A 21,556-nucleotide genomic window follows, 5' to 3' on the forward strand; every position below is an offset into this window, starting at 1 on the left:
GCCTCTGGGGCACTTAAGGTAGGGAGTAGTCGACACTCCCTAACTTTTTATTTCATTATTTTATAGAAAAATAATTTTCAAAATAGAAGAGGTTATTTTTTATTAGTTATAATAGTTATAAACCTCCCCAGGACCTATGAAAAGCTTCACTGTAAAGGAGAACCGTATCAGTCCATCCGGTTAACAAGATCCTTCGGCACAGACAGACATTCTGTTACTCTTACATAAGAAAAGGTTTTCTGATATTGAAGTTTTATAATCTAAGATTTCAGAAAGTTTGAAAGATGTCAGATGGTTCATTGTCTGATCTTTGGAATATGACTGAATATAATGAATCTCTGGCGGCATGGAACAGATGCCAGATATTGGAGTGGCTAAAGGTATGCGAATCTCTTTATAATGCCTATAAAAAATAAGGTCAAACAATACAAATGACCACTGATAGGCCAATACACAGACTTAATTACCTGTGGCAGGCCAGTATATAAATATTTTGATTTACTAATAGTAGGCCAGTATGACGTCATTTTTTATAGGCATGGTAAAAGCTTAAAGGTATGCGCTTTTATAAACTGTTACTTCCTTGTTAAAATAGTTATTTCGATATTTTTGTCAACCATAAATCCTTCACTTACATTTAAATTTCATATGCAATTTTGCAAACAAAAATCAGCGAATTTTGAATGGGCTAGGATCGCTGTCATATTGCCCATAATCTTTTTGGTGTAAGGTCAAGTCTTATCACTCAGGGCCCCAGGGATAGGTAAGTTGTGCATAAACAATTTTTTCCTCAAAAATCATAAACTATTTCCTTTTCTATCCAATGTAAGCTTTCTTTACTTTATTTATTCTCAATCTTTGTAGGGTTTTGATGTCTCTATATTTTTTTTCTGTTTTGAAAACTAAATAATAACACTAGTATTATATGATTTACATATGTAACAAGAATGACAACATTCATAAGTAAGCGCTAAACAAATCTTATTTAAAGAGCAAAGTGTGCAGAGGATATAAAATCAAGAATATATTTGTAAAAAACCTCTCACATATTCTTATATATATTTAAATATTCATATATTCATTGTATGACTGATAGACTAACGGACTAAGTAAATTATATACTGGATAGGGTAATTTTACAAAAAAAATCAGCAATTGAAATAAACATCTTGTAGTGACGCTTCGCAACCGGATACTTTTTGATAAATACTAGGGTTCGACAGCCGCGCTTCAGCCTCGTGTAGGCATCAGTGAAATCGTCATATCATAACTTTAAAGTTCAGCTGGATGTCTAAACCTGTTCCATAACATACAGTTCATCTTTTCTTTTCAAGCGGGTTTGTGTGCGGCTAAAACGCGGCTGTCGAGCCCGTAAATACACTTGTAACCAGACACCGAATGTCTCCTTTCAAATTATTCCGAAAATAACATTTTATTTTTCCATTAATTTAAGAAGAAAATTAGAAAATAATTGTAGTTTAACAAAAATTAAAGAATTAATTATATACTCTTAAAGACTAAATTATTAAATCATAGGTTTTTAAGCTTAAATATTTTCTTATGAGAAATCTTCATTTAAGATTATAATTGTGTATTTTTTATTCTATTAAATCTAATTATTTCTCCATTTCTTCTATTTCTCAGTGATTTTTCATCTTTCTCTTTACTTTGATTTTACAACAAAAAAAAAGAATTATGGTGGTTTTCCGGGACTTGGGTTGTACTCTCCCCGTTATTTGAATAGCTTAAAACCAGACCACCGTTTTATAACAAATTGATATTGATGATATTGAAATTTGAGTATGGACATCGTTTAACAAAGTGATTTACACCGGGTCATATTTTTCTAGGGGTGATTCCTCTTAGGATGAAGGAGGTATCCTCCCCCAAAATAGATATAAACCTTCCCTGGACCTATCAGAAGCTTAATTGTAAAGGAGAACCATATCGGTTTAGGAATCTTAAGCTTCACACAACTAGACATCCTATTACTTTTAAACGGATAATATTTATCTATTTCTAATCCTTACTATAATATATGATATGATATTTGATGTGAATATTTTGTATATTGTTGAGACATCATTTATATATGCATACTGTATTACACACATCTATCCATCAAATAACATAGAACAATAAATAGAATTTTTCCTTCTAAATAGGCAGGTTTCGTTGTATTTTCACACTATTTTTTTTTCCTATTTCTAGGCCTTGCGTAGGGCTCTAACCCTGCGGGGCTAATTGCCTAACCCTGAGGGGCAATCATTAACATTTACCTAACCTGAAAAAAACTATCAAAAGTTACTGTGAAAATACTACGAAACCATGATCCTAAGCATCTATTGCAGCAATAACGAGCGAACAAAATATTAAATGAAAAAAGAGCAAAAGTTTATTTTATTCAATATATGTCCATTCTCAACGAAGTTGGTAACCTTTTCTTTTACGGCATTACTTAGAGGCGGATAAGCTATCTTCTATAGAATAGCTGCGCACTGAAGTAACTTTTTTTCTGATGGTTTATGGAAATAATGTTGTCATACATTGTAAGTCATACATAACAAACACATACTGGGGCGTGTGTGATATTGGTTTTGGGAGGTTGCGATAACCACTCCCCTCACGTGCAGTTCATTATAAAAAATTATTACAATTTATTAATACACCCCTTCTACGATTCATTTTAGACACATGTAAAAATAATAAGGAGAGGCTTTAAACATTTCCAGCACACTTCGCGCACACCCCTTGCTATTCATGTGCACGCGCCTGTACATGACAAACATTTATCAATAGTTCTAAATATACACAAACATGCAATTTACAGAAAGCTTTTAATAAAAAAGTTGGTTGAAATCTTAAGGGACTTTAAGCCTTTCATAAATAATGAATTACGTTTTAGGTCAATTCAAAGTATAGTTTTCAAACCGTTTAATGTTTTTAAGGATATACTCACTACCATTAATATTAGTATCCATTTGATTTGAAATAATTATTTAGGAGAATCAAAGTTCTGAGACGGACATCTATCTGAAGGAACTGTATCCTGGCCTAGCATATTATTGTGAAGGAGTCGCTCTCATGGTCATTTGCTCTCTTGGTATCATAGGTAACAATTCAATTATAGGATGTGGGTCTGTCGGTCTTTGTTTTTGTACCGAAAGATCACGCAAACTGCTGGACCGACAGACGCATCGCAAGTAAATTAAACATGATTTGTTATGTTCAAGTAAGTTATTTCCTAAAGTTATGTAGACTTCAGGGGCGTCCAAGCTTTTTATTTTAGGGGAGGTAATTTGGTTTTGGGGGGGTAAAATGGCGCGCCGCAAATTTTTTTACCCCCCCCCCCCCAAAATTTACCACCGGGGTAAAATTTTGGGGGGGGGTAATTTAAATTTTAACTAAAAATTAGTATTAAAAATGCGCGCGAAGCGCGCAAAATTTTTTTTTGTTAGAGATTTTCTATTTTGGGGGGGGATATTTACCCCCCCAAAATTGTTTAGGGGGGGTAAATACCCCCTCCTAAATGGTTGGGGGTGCCTACGGCACCCCCAGGGTAGGGGTAAATTTTAAATGGGGGGGGGTAATCGCCCCATTACCCCCCCCCCCTTGGACGTCTATGTATGTAGTGCCATTTATATACTTAACTTTTAAAATCTAAGGAACATTCTTTTGTAAGTCGACAGAATAATTACACAAGAAATGTTTATTCTTGAATACCGGATTTTAAAAGTTACATAAGCGTTCTTTTTTATTTTATTGGTATTTGTTTTTCGTCATTTTATAACAATATAACAAACACTACAATAAATGAATTTTTAATATATACAAATATTTCCATATTTATGAATAGACTTTAGTTTAAAAGTAAACATAGAACAATTATATTATTCAATCTATATGTATTTGTTTATAAATAATTTTCTTAAAAACTTTTTTATGTAGGAGAAAATATATAATATAGTATTTTTTATTATTATTTACATTTTTTAAAGTAACCTGTGGGCGAAAAACTTCATTAAAATAAAATACTAAAAAAAAAGATGTGGGTATAATACTCTTTTTATACCCCCCCTCCCCCACCATCTACAAAATAATGACTATTGCCGCAGCTCTCGGCCCCCTGGCATGCCATGCAGCAGCGCTCGGCCCCCTAGCCTGTCTAACCATGGGCGATTGGCCCCTTAGCCATATAACGTAACCTAAAAATTGTAAAAAAAAATAAAAAAATAAAAAAAAGGGGGAGGGGGGTATAAAACTTTAGGATAGGATAGGATATAAAAGAGGATAGTGCCAAAATGTGAACGTTAAGCAAGGGGATAATGACAATTTCAATATCAAAAGAAAAGCCTCTTGTCTTCTTTTAAATATTATTTATTACTAATTATAATTATTTTTAGGAAATCTGTTATCCATACTAGTGCTGACCAGTCAAGATATTGATTTAAAACCAAGCTTTGCTAACATTCTCATCTGTCTGGTAAGTGTTAGTTTATATAAGATCAAATTTTTTCTTCACAATATTTAAAATGAGCGGATTCGCCCATAGAGGTCCTTAGGGCCACTTGAAGGGGGGGGGGGGAATTATTAGATTTATATTTTACTTAAAAGTTGAATTCAACAATCCAATATTTTATTTAAAAGTTAAAAAGAATAAGTTTTTTAAAAAAATAAGGGGGGAATTTTTTCTAGGAGCGATTACTATTTGTGGGAGGTGGTACCCTTCCCCAAAATAGTTATAAGTCTTCCCAGGTATACATATGAGAAGCTAAATTGTAAAGGAGGGACATATCAGTTCAGCGGTTAGTACACACAGACTGAGATCCTTTTACTTTATTATCATTTTTTGCATGATGGTTCTAAATTATATACATCATACCCTCCAACTCCCCATTAAAGTAGCTGAAGGCTAGTATATATAGTATGTCTTTAAAATTTTATCAAAGACATATTTTTAAGATTTTATTTTTAAAAACGTAAAATTGTCATTAGCAAAAATGTTCTAACTAAATCTTGTTTTCGACACCTTAAGATTTAAAAGTACAAGTTTAATGATTCATTTTATAATTTGCAATATCTTTTTAATAATATCTTTTTCTTAAATTTGTAAAAAGTGACTTTTTGTATCCTTAGTAAAATACTAAAAAAATATTTTAAAGCAGTCATTCTTTATTTGTCTGGAAAAATATCAGCTTTTGTATGGAATTACATAATTATATTTATTTTCTAAGTACAGACAACTTGATTTAATTTAGTATTGTACAATGTATATACACAAGGGCGTGAAGAAGGGGGGAGATTTGGTAAATAATTAAGCTCTGTGGTACAGAATTTTTTCACGAAAATTCCAAAGTTTTCGTAATATTTTCGTTTTTTAGTCCAAAGATGGGCGTTAAAAATTATCAAGGAGAAATCTCCGGTAAAAGGCTGCCCCCCAAGTCTGAATGCATGTATGTAAAATTGCTGGGAATTATATTATACATTGACCATCAAATGTTATTAGTCATTACAAAACCAAACAAAAAATACTTAAAGCAATATTTTAAAATATCATACCTAATTATAATAAACCCCGAACCACTTCATTATGCAATCTACATTTTCCTGGATATTTTGTCTACGGTAGACCATAAGTGTACAGCTTTACAGTACATTGTTTCTATTTGTTAAAGCAACACGTATGATAAAAGAAAAAGATTCTTTTTAAAGTAAAATGCTTATATTTCAATCAAAATCTATATTTTTGTATTTTTTACCGATCCACGTCATTATGCAAATCAAAAGAAAATCAATGAGAAAACGTTTGTTTTGCCCTTTTCTCCACTTTTAAAAATTAATTCTGATAAGATAACAATTTTTTAAGGGATTTATGCATTAATTATAATGAAAAACAGTTTAAGGTAGATTTTAATGATTTTTTTAAATAAGAAATAATTGAAAAATAGAAATTCTATCCCTATCACTTTAGAGGACAGCTGCCGACCCTTAGTCTTATGGATGAAGCTAAATACATGTAAAAAATAAAAATTTGCCTGAAAAGTATACAAAAATGTTTTTTGATGTGTTAAAATAATCCATTTTAAAATCTTGATTTTGAGGATGATGGCCTTTAAGATGCTCTTACTGGTGGTGATGGTGAGCTAAATGTTATCAAAGTGCATGCCCTTGAAGAAAACTTATATATTGAACTATGGTCCAATTTGTGTAGTCATAGCAGCCTCCAGCCAAGCAATATTAAAAAAGAAAAAATTGCAATTTTAATTAATAAAATTCATAAAGTAAATAATGTAGTTTTTAGATAATGGTTATATTTCATGTCGAGAGGCTCCACTGGAGGCTGCTATGACTACAAAAAAATGGTACATAGGTTAATAGACAAGTTGTTGTAATGGTCATGTACTTAGATAACATTTAGCTCACCTTCACCACCAGTAAGAACATCTTAAAGGCCATCATCCTCAAAATCAAGATTTTAAAATGGATTTTTTTAACACATCAAAAAACATTTTTGTATACTTTTCAGGGTAATTTTTATCTTTAACATGTATTTAGCTTCATCCATAAGACTGGGGGTCAGCAGCTGTCCTCTAAAGTAATAAGGATAGAATTTCTTTTTTTCAATTATTTCTTTTTAAAAAAAATCATTAAAATCTACCTGAAACTGTTTTTCATTATAATTAATGCATAAATCCCTTAAAAAATTGTTATTTTATCAGAATCATTTTTTAAAAGTGGAGAAAAGTGCAAAACAAACGTTTTCTCATTGATTTTCTTTTGATTTGCATAATGACGTGGATCAGTAAAAAATAAAAAAATATAGATTTTGATTGAAATATAAGCATTTTACTTTAAAAAGAATCTTTTTCTTTTATCATACATGTTGCTTTAACAAATAGAAACAATGTACTGTAAAGCTGTACACTTATGGACTACCGTAGACAAAATATCCAGGAAAATGTAGATTGCATAATGAAGTGGTTCGGGGTTTATGTATAAAAATGGCTTTATAAAAGATAAAAAAAAACTAATTTAAATTTCGAAAAATGTATTATCTATTATGACTTCTGTCTTGTGTAACAGGTCAATGTATTCTTCTTATTTTGAACTAATGTAAATTTTTCTTTATGAATTAAATTATAATTAAAATGTACAACTTCCCGTAATAAAGTTCTTCAATTAAACTTTTCAACTTTCATTTAGTTTTCTAGCATCTAGCATTGTTTTATTTAATTAGATATGAACATCAAATGACATAGAAATACTTTTATATAAATATAAAATTATAAGCTCGAAAGCCGCAGCCGCAACAGTAGCCACTCACTCAGCAACCAGTGGCTAAAAAGCCTTTCAATTGATGATTACGAAGATACCGAAATTTTATCATAAAGATAACCTAACTGTTTCGAAACCGAATAATATCTGATGGATTAAAACCGGTTTTCAGACATACTGAAAAAAAATATTTACAGTATCGTATTACTTGCAATTTTCCACGAATATTAAAATTAAAATCATAAATTAATTCTAGCTTAGTTACCCTGGCGGCCTAGGGGCTAGCAAAACTGTTTTATTTTTTTTTTAGATTCTTCACGGAAAGCAGTCTATAATACGATAAATAACTTTTAATTGGCAACACTGACTTTATAAGCGCATTTAATTAAACCACTCTACTGCACTGAAACACGAAAATAGCGTTGTGTAAGTAAAAATTAAGTAAAGTTTGTTTTCCTTCATTTCATTTATCTGTATAAATTTGATTAAAAGTATTTTTCTTAATGAAACTGCACAGCCCAAACAAAAATTAATGAAAAATGTTTGAAAGGAAAGGAAGGTTGGATGAAAACAAGACGTTGGAATGAAAAGAACAAACATCCAAACATATAATTAAATTTGGGACAAAGAAGTTAAATTAAAGTAGAAAAATCACCTGCACAATTTAAGAAAATAAAACTTGGTTAATTTAAGTAAAGAATTTTTAGTTACGAAACTGTAAGAATGATTTTTGAGTACAGAATCATGCGAATTTGAGCATAAGGATCTAAAAAAACAGATTCTTATAATTCATACTATAGATGTATATACAGATAACTACCTCCCTTCCTTTTTTTCAATGACCTATTTCGTCTGCTACCAACTTGTATTCTGCTACTTGGCCGTGTTGATATAACCAACAACATTGGTTGATTTTCAATGACCCAATAGAGTGACGGTACAAGGACACTGCGATGGGGAGATACAGTCATTTAACCCTTTCTCCCTCTAGAGTTTTACTCTAATCTTCTTATAAAAGAACAAGCTCATTCGTGCTTGTTTTTCATTTCCAATTGTTTTTCCTCTCACTTCAATCCTTGTAAAAATATACTTTTTGTACAAAGAACTGAAATACACTTTCATTATTAGATTAAAGTGTTTTCTAAAATAACGAATTCTCCACGTGTTCACATCACGGCTGACAGAAATGTAAAGATGCCTGAAATGTTGTATTTCTTATGAACAACCATATTCGACTTTCATAGTTGCCGAAAAGAACTTTTTTCTAGTTTTAAAGCAGAAGTATTCAAGATAGATTTGTTGTTTTATTAATAACTAGCGGTTGCGTCTATAGCATTTAGAGACTGTCTTCAAAGTTGGAAGAAGGCTTAAATATATATTAAATAGCTTAAAACCCTCCCGGGACCTATGTGAAGATTCCCTAAATGTAAGAACTCAATCAGTTCTGAAGTTATCGAATTCTTAAGCTTTAGACAAAAAAAAACCTTAACTACTTTATATAATAGGATTATGGATTTTTATAAAAATAAAATAATTAACAGGCAAAGTTTCAACAGAACTGAACAATTCTATAATATAGAATCATATCATTCTTTTTTATAATAAATGCTTTAACCTATAAGGCGTATTGATGAAAATGTAAGGTTAATTTTCTTTCTCTTTTATCCTTTGCTCTTATCCCCATTATCCGGGCTTTAATCTAAAATTCTTTCAAGTTAAGTAATTTTAACATTTGTCAATTTTGTGTTATCATCAAATTTGTTTTTAAACTTTTAAAAATATCTCAAATAATTTTCAATGTTTGGTAATAGCTTAAAGTTGCCGGTTGAGGAGTACCGGTAACACCCCCCCCCCCCCCAACCCCTACTTTAAAAAAACTTAAAAGTAAGAAAGTAAGGGAAGTGTTTTTTCCTTTCCCTAGCCCTGTGGTGCCTTAACCCTGTGGCACTACTTACCCAGCACCCAATATATCAGGTTTATTACCTGACCTAAAGAAATTAACAAACAAACGATAATCTAACCTCCCCTTAATTTTCAATTTATTTCAAAATGAGGGGGGGGGGGTAATATTATTGCTTAAGAGAATACTCTGTTTGATACCGACGAATGCTCATCTTCAAGTAATAAATAGAACAAATTAAATTAGAAATAAGAAAGTAAAACCAATTTTTGATCCTAATTCTAATGAAGAAAATAGTTTTCTCGGGGCAAACATTTTATTTGTTGAAGTAAAAATCGATTTCCTTTGTGTTTAAACATGAGACATATTATACATAGACTGTCTACAGAGGTTTCAAAAGGAAAAAATACAAATTAGACAGATTATGACGTCATACAAAGGAATAGCCAATGAGAGGCCAGTATACACAGTTATTAACCATTCGTAAATTTGTGCTGGCCTTTCATTGGTTATTTTATCGTATGACGTTATAATCCTACGGGGGGGGGGGGCTCTAACTCTGCAAGGCCTATTTCTTAACCCTGCGGGGCAATCATTAACATTTACCTAGCCTAACCTAACCTAAAATTACCTAAAAGGGCTGATGTGAAAATACGAAGAAAAATGCTACTTCGTTTTCTCTCTAAGATCCTTCCTTTTCATTTTTTTTTATTTTAGGCGTTGTACGATTTGGTTTTCAGTGTGTGTGAAATTCTGCTCTACTCCATCAAACAACTCAGCCCAGGATACAAGGTCAGTAGGCGATGGCAAGGATTTAAAGGGATAAGACAATGGCCGATAAATTGATGTATATCCTTATGATAATACACAAAATTACCCCTTCTGTAGATTACAATTAGTAGTTTGGACGTTTGGACACTCAACTTAATTAACCAACCAATTTAAAGTCCTTAGAGTTGTTTAGTCAACGAATAAGAAACATTATTATAAAACTTTGGGGACTAGTGTAATAAACAGCTCAATGACCCCTCTCTCTCTCTCTCTCTCTGGGGGGAAGGAGATTGAGTAATTCAGAAGGAGAAAATGTAGGGGGGGGGGGGGCGATGAATTGAGCTATAAATATAAGAGAAAATAAAACAACCAATGCATTTCATATTTTAACATGTTTTTTTTCTCTGTTTGTGACCTTTACAGCTCTAATATATTGAATATATTACTGTAAAATTATATTAGGGTCATCAAATATATGTAAAATCTGATTGTCTTTTTTTTACATCTGAACAATAATGTTTCGGGACATGTTGTAAAACTAAATTCAAGGGCTCGGCAGCCACACATAAGCCGTTTGGGCTATATGGGTATCATAATACAAAAAGGTTTAGACATTTATATGTTTAAATGGGAAGAATAAAAAATATAAAAATCATTAACCCTATGGGGATTTGGCTACAATAAAATCCTTATTCTTGGAGTTAATTTTGGAACTCTACACACACAAAAAAAGATAATAAAACTGGAAATTTTGAAAATTTTTCCATATCCTCGGACTTGTAACCGTCCTTGTAGTAAATTACACAAAACCAATACCCAGTAAATGTATTATTTGGTATTAAACTAAATATGTACCTATCAAGTGGACAATGTGAACTTTCTAATATATTTGCATAGTTCCTACATCATTCATCCAATAATTAAAAACAATTTTCCATTTCATTCACTTTGGATATAATCATATCAACCCTGCATAAATTTATAATTTTTAGTAGCGAAGCTACTCTATAATTCACTTTGTATGTCAGTCAGTCCGTAACACTAGGGAGGGAAGAAGATTAACTCAGGTGTTATGAAAGCTAGACCTCTGATGTTTTAAGACATTCCCATCACTATTAGGCATGTTTTAGTATATAACATTAATAGCAGTCGCCGACTGTTTTAAAGCAGCTTTAGATTCGCTTATTTTTTACGGATTTTCACATATCTTTGGTGTTTATGGTCAGATTTTAAAAAATTTTGTGGTTAATAGTATGAAATAATATAAATAATAAAGGAAAGTCCAGAATTAAATACATAATCCTTGAGTTTTCATGGTTAAGCATACATTGCTCAAACTAGAACCAGGTTATTGTATTCTTAAATTTTAAACAAATAATGTTTGGTGGATTATTTACCAAATATTTAGAAATGGGGGTCTGTACCGTCCCCCTTTTTAGCACGTAATTGCCATAACCAATGTTCTCCTGTGACTCTCTTTGTAGAAAGGCATTCTGCATTTTTTATCATGTAATGTGTTTGTGCCTTTTAAATTTGTAACGTACTGCCGGGATCTAGAGTAAAAAGACAATGGCAGATAAATTGATGTACAAACTAGGGTAGGGCCGGATATCCGGTGTGGCCGGATATCCGGCCGGATATCCGGCCATTTTCAATATCCGGCCGGATACCGGATATTGAAACTATCCGGCCGGATATCCGGCTCTATAATTTTTTATACTTTACACCAAAAATCTCTGCTTTTTAAAATTTTAAATGGCTATAATTTTCTTATTATTGAAGCTAGAAGAACATTTTTCTGAATAAGTTTAACTTTATGTAAATTTATATAAGATTTCTGAAAAAAAAAATTTTTGCTACCTTAGTATCTGGTAATTTGGCCGGTTATCCGGCCGGATATCCGGTAATTTGGTCGGATAACCGGATATTTGCCGGATATCCGGCTGGTTACCGGATATCCGGCGTTTGAAATCAGCCGGATATCCGGTATCCGGTATCCGGCCAAAAAAGTATCCGGCCCAACCCTAGTACAAACATAATGATAATACACAAAATAACCCCTTCGGTAAATTACAATTAGTAATTGAAACGTTTGAACACCCAATAAACCAACCAATCAAAATTCATCAATATTTTTACAAGTTGTTAAAAAAATATTATAAAACTTTGATGAATAGTGTAATAAACAGCCCAATGTTCCTTCCCTTACTGAGGTTATTTACGTCTTACTTGCTTCACCTAGTTCATTTATGGTCATTTTACAGAATACAAGTCTATATGCCCCCAACAATTATTGTATAAAAAATCAATGATCAATATGAATATTGTATGTTTTTGTGCTATTTTATTATAAATTTATATGATTATACCTTATTATGTAAGTATACTATACACAATGCAGTACTTTCAAGAAAACTTGCATACAATAAGTTGTATCATTAAGATTTTTGTAAAAACTTTTCACACCATATAAGTTGGTCCTTAAAAATCTCAAATTTGCCAATTAAGAAGAAAAAACTCGGTTATATATGACTTGGTCTTATCCTAATTAAAAGTTTTACTGAAATAAAAGTACATTACAATAATTCTAAAGCTAATTAGATGAAAATATGTTAAGCTTTTAAAGTAAAAATGTTCAAAACACTTAACCAGACTAAGAGGTTTTATTCCTCATTAATTATGGTTTTATCGATTTTAGTATAGTTAAAATAAGTACTTTACAAAATCTAAGATCTAATGGATGAATTTTTGGTTGATAGTTTTAGAATTATAATATACTCCCACTTACCTACCCCCCAAAAAATCTTTATTGTTCTTGATAATCAACCCTTCCCCAACTCTTTTAGTAATTTTGTAAAATAACATTGGTGGTGATTTCAAAAACAAAGACATAAAAAAATTAAATTGGTTACAGAGAATTTAAATTTCTCAACCCGCGACCGTGGCTCAACACATAGCGCATCCGCTCGTCGTCGGGAAGGTGATAGGTTCGAATCTCGGTCCGACACCGCGTCAAAACTAAAGACGTTAAAAATGGTTCCTACTGCTGTTATGTCAGGTGCGCGACATAAATAGTTAGAGTAGGGGGAATACCTTGGCCCAAAACAGGCGCAACTCACTACCATGCACAGTTAGGACTTCTCAGACAAAGGTCGTCCAGTCAAAGGGTTGGTTGTCTGATTGGCAAATGGACGCTTTACACCGCAATCATAGGGCTTAGGGCTAACAACCCTATCCCATGTCCATAAAAAGCCACATTGTTACATAAAAACTGACAAATTGTCAGCGGCCTATGCTCCCCCTGTGGAGTGAAAAGGGCTTGTTACTGTTACAGAGAATTTAAATCCAAATGAAGAAAAAAAAAGTTTAGCTAGCTGTATCTAGAAGTTCTTAATTGTTGATCCGTTATTTCCTTTTAACTTGTCAACGTGCAAGACAGATAAAGAGGATTGAAAGGATTACACATAGTGCACGTAAGGAGAGAGATACAGGGTGAAATGGATTATAATTGTTTTGTTGGTTAATAATAATTATCTTTTTAAATTAAGAGTTTTATATTTATTTCACTTGATCTTTTATCTCTTATTTCTTTTAATTGTTTTAAAACTTACTATATATATTTTTTTTTAAAGATGAGAACTTCTAGTAAACTGTATTTTAAATCATTTATAACCCATTTTAAATTATTAATGTCAAATTTTTTTATCAGTCATAAAGAGTTTGTTAAAAAAGGTAAAAAAAAGTTATCTGGACAATTCATTAAAGATAGAATTTTCTTCTGAGAGTTCATTGAGTTAAAGCAAATAATTTGATAAAAAATAATAAACAAACCCTGGTCTAAAAAGACGAGGAATAGGAAACTGTCCCAATTTTGTATAACTTTTACGGAACAAGTTCCAATTACGTCATATTTTTCTTTCCCGAAAAAGGGAGGGGGGGAAGAAAATCTCTTCAAAAGAGATGGGGAAAACCCCCTTTTCTCCCATCTCTTTTTTCTTCCCCCCTTCCCTTTTTTTTCTTTCCCCCTTCTCTTTTTCGGGAAAGAAAAATATGACGTAATTGGAACTTGTTCCGTAAAAGTTATACAAAATTGGGACAGTTTCCTATTCCTCTAAAAAGACTCACTACAAAGTGCAGATTAAAGGATGATTGTACATATAGTAAAAGCTTATCTAATAGTTTAAAATTTTGTCGAAATTGATGCATAATCAAGCAATATATTTTTTCAGGAGCACTACTTCATGTTTCTGGCACCCTACCTCTTGGGAGTTGTCCACGTGGCCATGACTGGGAGCATATACACCACCATCGCTGTAGCCGTGGAGAGGTGCGTCACTGTCTGTGCACCTTTCACTAATGTCAAGGTAATTCAAATTTTTACACCTGGCTATGGGAGCGATTCAGCCATTACTTCAACTTAAAATCATAAAAAAACAAGGATGACAACATCCATAAAAGCGAAGCTCTGAAACGGTAGGACAAACGGACATTAACACTTGTATAATGTCAGAACTGAATAATCAGAATGCGAATGTATAAGAGTCAAAGCAAAATTGTAAGTAAATTTGTTGAAAAACTGCTTGATACAGGATAATGATTATGGACATACTTACATTTTTAGGACTTGATTATAGAGTTGCTTCGCTTATAATGTTGTACTTTGTTGTCCCAGGAATCAGTATACCAAAAAACAGACCAATCGGATAATTAGGTCACATACAAATTTGTTGTTAAAAATGTAAAAAAAATCAACATGTTTAAAATGGACGTACGGACATTCTGGTAATAATTATAGAGTTGCTACGCTTTCTAACTCGTACCTAACTATTACAGGAATCACCATGCAAAATTTGAAATCGATAGGACAATTCTAACATGCCTAAATTAACGAAAAAAGCTATTTAAAAAAGTAAAAAATCAACATGTTTAAAATGGACGTACGGACATTTTGGTGATGATTATAGAGTTACTACGCTTTCTAAATCGTACCTAACTACTAAAGGAATCACCATGCAAAATTTGAAATCGATAGGACAATTCTAACATGTCTAAATTAACGAAAAAAGCTATCCGTGACGGACGTACGGACGGACGGACGGACGTACGGACGGACCAGCCCTAATTATAGAAAAGCTTCGCTTTTAAAAATATATTTTGTGGGGGATAAGTATAGTTTTAGGATACTATCAAAGAGAAGTGGGCATGGAGGGGAAATTAAGAATAAGGGGTGAAATAATAAAACCTTCATTTAGAATTACCCTAGCCACTTTAGAAATGTTTGTTTATTCTTGCTTTAAAAGCGAAGCTTTTCTATAATTAGGATCGGTCCGTACGTCCGTCCGTCCGTCCGAGATAGATAGCTTTTATTCGTTAATTTAGGCATGTTAGAATTGTCCTATCGATTTCAAACTTTGCATGATGATTCCTGTAGTAGTTACGTACGATTTAAACATCGTAGCTACTCTATAATCATTACCAGAATGTCCGTACGTCCATTTTAAACATGTTGATTTTTTAACTTTTTTGACAACAAATCTTTATGTGATCTAATTATCCGTTTGATCTGATTTTTGGTATACTGATTCCTGGGACAACAAAGTACAATATTATAAGCGAAGCAACTCTATAATCAAGTCCTAAAAATGTAAGTATGTCCATAAACATTATCCTGTATCAAGCAGTTTTTCAACAAATTTACTTACAATTTTGCTTCGAATCTTATACATTTATATTCTGATTATTCAGTTCTGACACTATACAAGTGTTAATGTTTGTTTGTCCTACCATTTCAGTGCTTCGCTTTTATGGATGTTGTCATCCTTGTTAAATGTATCATTTACCTCAAAAAAATGAATGCCAAAATCAAATAAATTTAGCACTTTTCACCCTAAAATTAAAATAACTGACAAAAAGTACTATTTTAATGAGAAAGAAACTTAACAAAAACGTCATGAAAGCTAAATAAGCAATGTTTTGATTTAAAATAAGTCTAAAAATCTAGTTCAGTATGAGATACTCTAAAACATTTTTCATTAATTATCCAAATACGAGGTTTCTGCTCAAATATATTTGTTTAATTTTAATTTGAAGTACTTGAACTTAAAATAACAGTATATATTTCTCATAAGATAACAAGGGTTGTATAAATAAAAGAAACTTTACTCAAAAGATATTACTTAATCCTTTTCTTTAAAAACTTGTCAAAGAAGTGAAGTCTAGAATCACATTTATGCAATTATTAATTCATCTTTGGATTAAAGCAAGCACACAAAAACCTTTTACACTTATTAAATTAATATTACATAATTTTAAATAATTATAATATAAGTTTACCCTGTATGAATAGACTCTCTGCAATAGGCTCTTCAATTACTTAGCTAAACTAACAGACAAAATTATAGAGTATCAGTCCTACTAAAAAAATGAGATAAAACTACGCCGCATGGATGTCTGGAAAACATAGAACACATAGATACATAGTTCTGCATAATGACCTACATCAAAATAGATGGATATCAGAGAAGAGAGGGATATGATAACTGAAAGAATACCAGCATTATCCCCCGAAGTGCCTTGTTGACCACCGAACCCTCTCATCCTTCTTTTGAAACAAAATTTAAAAGAAGGGTGGTGGTTGTTTTTGTTTTATTGTTTATTTGAATAGTTTAATTTATATTTGGTACTGTGTAGCTCGCAGGGTTAGGACAGCTGAGGTATACACCTTGTTGGGTTAGGTCCTCCCGTAGGGCTTAGACATACGAAAAAATAGCCTATTTATTATTTCAATTCATTTGTTTATAGAGAAAGAATTAAGTTCCATTGCTCGACAGGGACTTTGTGGGATAGCACTTAAATGATATAAAATTAAGGCATTAAGACAGAAATATCTTTTATTTTTGAACAGTAAAGCATGCTGTGATTGTTTGTAAAAAATAATTTTTTTGTACAGTTTATAAATAGTTTTCTTTAGAAGCCATTGCCCTGCCCTTTACATAGTTCTGGATAAACAAAAGCTTCTGGGTTCTCAAATTCTCAAACTCACATTCTCATGTGGATACTTATCAATTTGGTCATGCTGTAGTACAGAAACCGGACCATTAAATGAAAGATATAATACATGATATTCAAGTATTTTGCTATTTGAAAGTATTTTTAGTATTGGCTTTCTTGATTAGGATAATTTTTTTAAATGGTCCGTATTCTGAACTTATACATTGCAAAAATTTGTGGGTACCCTTCTACTATTTTGCATTATTCAAACTATCCTTTCAAACAAATCCCCTCTTCTCAACAAAACATTTCAAAATTTTAAAACAGATTATGGAAGAATTGAGAATGCACGCACGAGTTCCAATTTTGTAAACAATTTATTTTTAAGATGGATTAAGTACAACCTACGTAAGACCATGTTAATAATTTTATCAATTATGATTTTTTTGCTATTAATTAGGTCATTGAGACTAAATATCAGATATGAATTACACACGGAAAGCGATTATTTTATGTAAATAGTACAGATTGATTTAGTCTACTAATAAAAAATTACATAAATTTCGCGAATTGAAAACCCAAAAGCCTAAGGGAGCAACCATTTGGTGAATTAATTTAGATAATGTATTACTCAGAATTACAGGAATAAGTATATGTGAGTGATAGATTAATCTTTTCAAAAAAAAGTTAATTAAAAAAACAAATTCGTGTATACGAAAAAATCACATTTAGCAATTAAAAATAAATTGAAGCGGGGGATTTTTCTGTCATTGTCTATTTTAAGGCATACAACAATTCATCTATTAACCTATCCCCTTATCCCTGATATTACTGAAGTCTATAACATGCTCATTGCTCATGCTATCTGTGCAAAAAATACACTTTTCTGTCGGAATAGAAATTGATATTAAGAATATATTTAGATAGAGTTCATTCTAGATTATACAATTTTATTTTAACATAGTTTAAACTGTTTTGACAAAAGATATTTTTAAATAATAGATTATTTATTATAAAATTTTTCTGTCTTGAGTTAACTATAGGCGGACCAATCAAATATCAAACGCCATTCTTAAGTCAAAATTACAGAATGTTTATCTGTCTGTTTCTATCGATGAATCTTGCTAACCCATGAACTGGTATTGTTCTCCTTTATAATTTAGCTTCTTATACATAGGTCCTCGGAAGGTTTATAACTATTTCTGTGGAGGTTGCCACCATCCTCCCAAGGTAAACCGCCCCCCACCCCACTCCGTAAAGATTTTATTTCATTTTACTTTTAAAAACTTATATTAGATACGGGGATGTCGTCTTCGTCTTTGTCTTGAAAGGGATCTTTTTTTGTAGTGGCTCTATCCCTAGCCCCTTGTAGTTTCATTCTAAGAGGTGGATAAAGGATGAACCCTCCATAAATACCCATTGTTGTTTGGGGAGATTTTTTCAGGGCCACGAGTTTCTGAGATTCTACTGAACAAACATATACACAAAATTTGTATGTAATACTTTTTTTTGTTTCTAAAACTAGAACGTAAATCATAATATATAAAGTCCATTCATATTTTTGAGACTAAAGTTAATCCTCCTTTATCCTACTTTACATTATTCTTTATTATCTTTATCTTAGTAACCAGGCTATAGAATGTGGACTGGAAATCATGGAAGAAGGGATAGGTATAAGGAAGATATTTCAATATTCTAATCTATTAAGTTCATGTGGTTCTATTTTCTGTTCATTGGGCTAATGTGATACACCTGTTTATGGGCAAAGGTATTCTCCCTATTCTTTCAATTGTTGTCAGTGACTAACAAAGCAGCAGTAGATATATTTTCTCTAATTACTTCACCCTGTATCCCTGGAGAATAAAACTAAGTAGAACAAAGTTAATTGGCAGTAAGGCAATTAGACACCCTTTGTCAATTCTAAAACTCATTTTAACCAAGTTTTTCTAATTGAGAATTTTAAGTTTTCCCTTTAACCTAATTATGTACGTGCATTTTATTTTAAAATATTTAGACTTGTACAGTATTTATAGATGTTCTAACTTTAATACTTCATTCAGAATCTACAAAAAAAATACTAGGTTTAATTTACTTATACATTATTACTATATTTATTAAGCAATGGCATGCACAGGTTTTCGTCTTTGCGCTTCATATAAATCTAGAAAATTGGTCTGTAAAAATATTTTCTTGTAAAAAAGTATAAAAACTAATTTTTAAAAACTTTAAAAGATAGGTGCATATAAAATGAATAAAAAGCTTGGTAGCCAAAAACCTTTACATTTGTTGTAATGTTACTATTCCTAATAATATTCATTTACTACGTATTTCATCTAGACTGCACTGAACATATTTACATTAAAAAAGTAAAACTTTTGATATACAAAGAAATTTCTTTAAAATTCTGTGAATGAGCCAAACAAGTTTAGGAAAATTAAATAGTTAGGTCTGCACAAGAATTTATAAAGACTTGGGCAAAGATTTATTTAAAGCATGAAAATCCATTCTAAAAGTTTTTATGCTAAGTTTTGCCTTCCAAAAGTTTAAATCCCGGGTTTTGGAATAAAGAGAATTTTTAAACTTTATGCTAAAATATTGTGACAAAAAAAGCTTGTTTTGATATTAAAAAAATAATACATGAGCAATGATCATCTATTAATATGAAAATGTTGTTAAAAAGTTTCATTGAAATGATAAAAATCAAGAAATTAAACTTTTAAGCTATGACACGTACTGCGAGGTCTCTAATGTTCTTTTGTGTCTTTGCTATCTTATTTACGAATATCTTACAATACATTCTTGAAATACTATTTTCTAAAAACCGTATAAAAAATGAAAATGTTTTGAGTTGAATGAAAGGCCAGTGAAATATTGTAGGTGTGGAAATGATAAATCATAAAATTTAATAATGTTGGACCATTTAATATAACGTAGCTTCTCAACAGTTATTCGTTCTACTTAGCCAGTAAGTCCGTAAACACAATTAACAAGTGAGGAAATACTATTGTGGATTTACAAATGAAAGGTTATTTTAGATTGTAGATGGAATTCTGCTATTCTTTACCAAAAAAGAAAACTATTATGATTTTTTGTTTATGATAAGGCAAGGGGAATTTAATTTGTCTCAAATAATTTGTTATTACTTACAACTGAACATAATCGTTCTTGTTAAATTTTCAGATGTACGGCGGTGCTCTGTATATCATTCCAATCGTACTCTTTTCTTTCCTTTACAATATCAACAAGTTCTACGAGGTTGAGACATATCAGTTCATCAATTCCAAAAATGAAACGGTAAGCTTTATTTCTTGATAGGTTAATAGGTATGTTAGGCAAAGGCATAGTATAATTACTTAATCCTTAGAGGACTCATGTAACAATTACATCAATGTGGAAACGTAGTAACTTGTTCCATGAACTAGTTATTCCTAGAACGAATGGGAACAATATGAGAAGCGTAGCATCTCTATAATTATGAAGGGATTTTCACATTCCAGTGATTTTCGCAGAATTGTTGTTGAATTTCTGAGTAATGTTCTGAAACTTCGACATCAAAAGAGTTATCGCTCTGAATTTAAATATATATTCAATTGTTTGGGTTTGTTTCTATGATAGTTATATCCTTTGACTTTGAAAAAAAGTGTTTAGAGCTTTTTGGATTATTCTAATATGTCCAATTTATACTTACATTACTAATACTCATATCATGTTCAGGATGCACTTTAAATCCTTTACTTTTTTATTATTGGGGTATATAAATATATTAAACACTTTTTCAATTACCATAGCGGATAGAGGCTCCGAATTTAGATTATGTGACATTTTATACTATTTCAGTTATAAAGTCCTGATTTTTTTTTTTTTTTAAACGGAGAATAAATAGTGTATTCATATTTCACATAATATAGAATTAAAACTAGATGATATTTTCCATTTATACAATGTTTTCTACACAAATTTTAGCAATTGTGTAACATTAGACAAGAGACAATATTTACTACAATAGGCTACTTTTCCCAATAAATCATGGACAAAATTAGGACAAAATTACCTAAGGTTGAAAAAAACATTATTGATAATTATAATTCGACAGCTTATGCTGGATTCAGTCGCGCCGCTTATAGAAGCCTCACCTCTAGCTGTGCTGCTTTAAAAAGCCTTAATAAAAATTGTCAAATACAAAAAATAAAACCAATGAAAAGAATCTTTTATGTTCTTTTTTTGGGGGAAAGTACATCTAAATTTGTTACAATTAAGTGTACTAACCTAGCATTATATTTTGTGTAACCCAACACCTTATTGTGTATGAAAAATCCATTTAGGTTTGCCTATTCATGGCATGATTTATAAGGTAATCTATTTAATAATGTGTCAACTAGGCCCATACACTGCTTTAAACCAAAATACTTGGTTCAAACTGCCTGTATTAAAAGTACATTTTATCAGAGCTCGGCAGTCGCAGAAATGTTTAGCTGCTCCGCTTACAAAAGCCGCAGCCACCAAATTTTAATTAATCCATGTCGACAGTATTCCAAACTATCAATTATACCATGTCTAAAATACAACTCTATTCTAATAATCCCTTTATATCTGAAGCCTATATAGTCTTGAAAACATGAC

General features: G+C 31.4%; 1 protein-coding gene across 1 annotated transcript in view; it reads left to right on the forward strand.

Moving 5' to 3' along the window:
* The first annotated feature begins 269 nt into the window (after positions 1-269).
* LOC145327893 (FMRFamide receptor-like) overlaps positions 270-21,556 on the forward strand; it is a 28,757-nt gene continuing 7,470 nt past the window's right edge. Inside the window, exons 1-6 of the mRNA XM_080171426.1 lie at positions 270-380; positions 3,004-3,112; positions 4,404-4,483; positions 9,893-9,967; positions 14,176-14,310; positions 20,117-20,230. Of these exons, the coding sequence (XP_080027552.1) occupies positions 285-380; positions 3,004-3,112; positions 4,404-4,483; positions 9,893-9,967; positions 14,176-14,310; positions 20,117-20,230 (609 nt within the window). The 5' untranslated portion in view covers positions 270-284. The remainder of the gene's footprint in view (positions 381-3,003; positions 3,113-4,403; positions 4,484-9,892; positions 9,968-14,175; positions 14,311-20,116; positions 20,231-21,556) is intronic.

The sequence above is a fragment of the Acartia tonsa genome, chromosome 1 (assembly GCF_053477335.1).
Source record: "Acartia tonsa isolate MP-2025a chromosome 1, ASM5347733v1, whole genome shotgun sequence".
Classification (NCBI taxonomy): Eukaryota; Metazoa; Arthropoda; class Copepoda; order Calanoida; family Acartiidae; genus Acartia; species Acartia tonsa.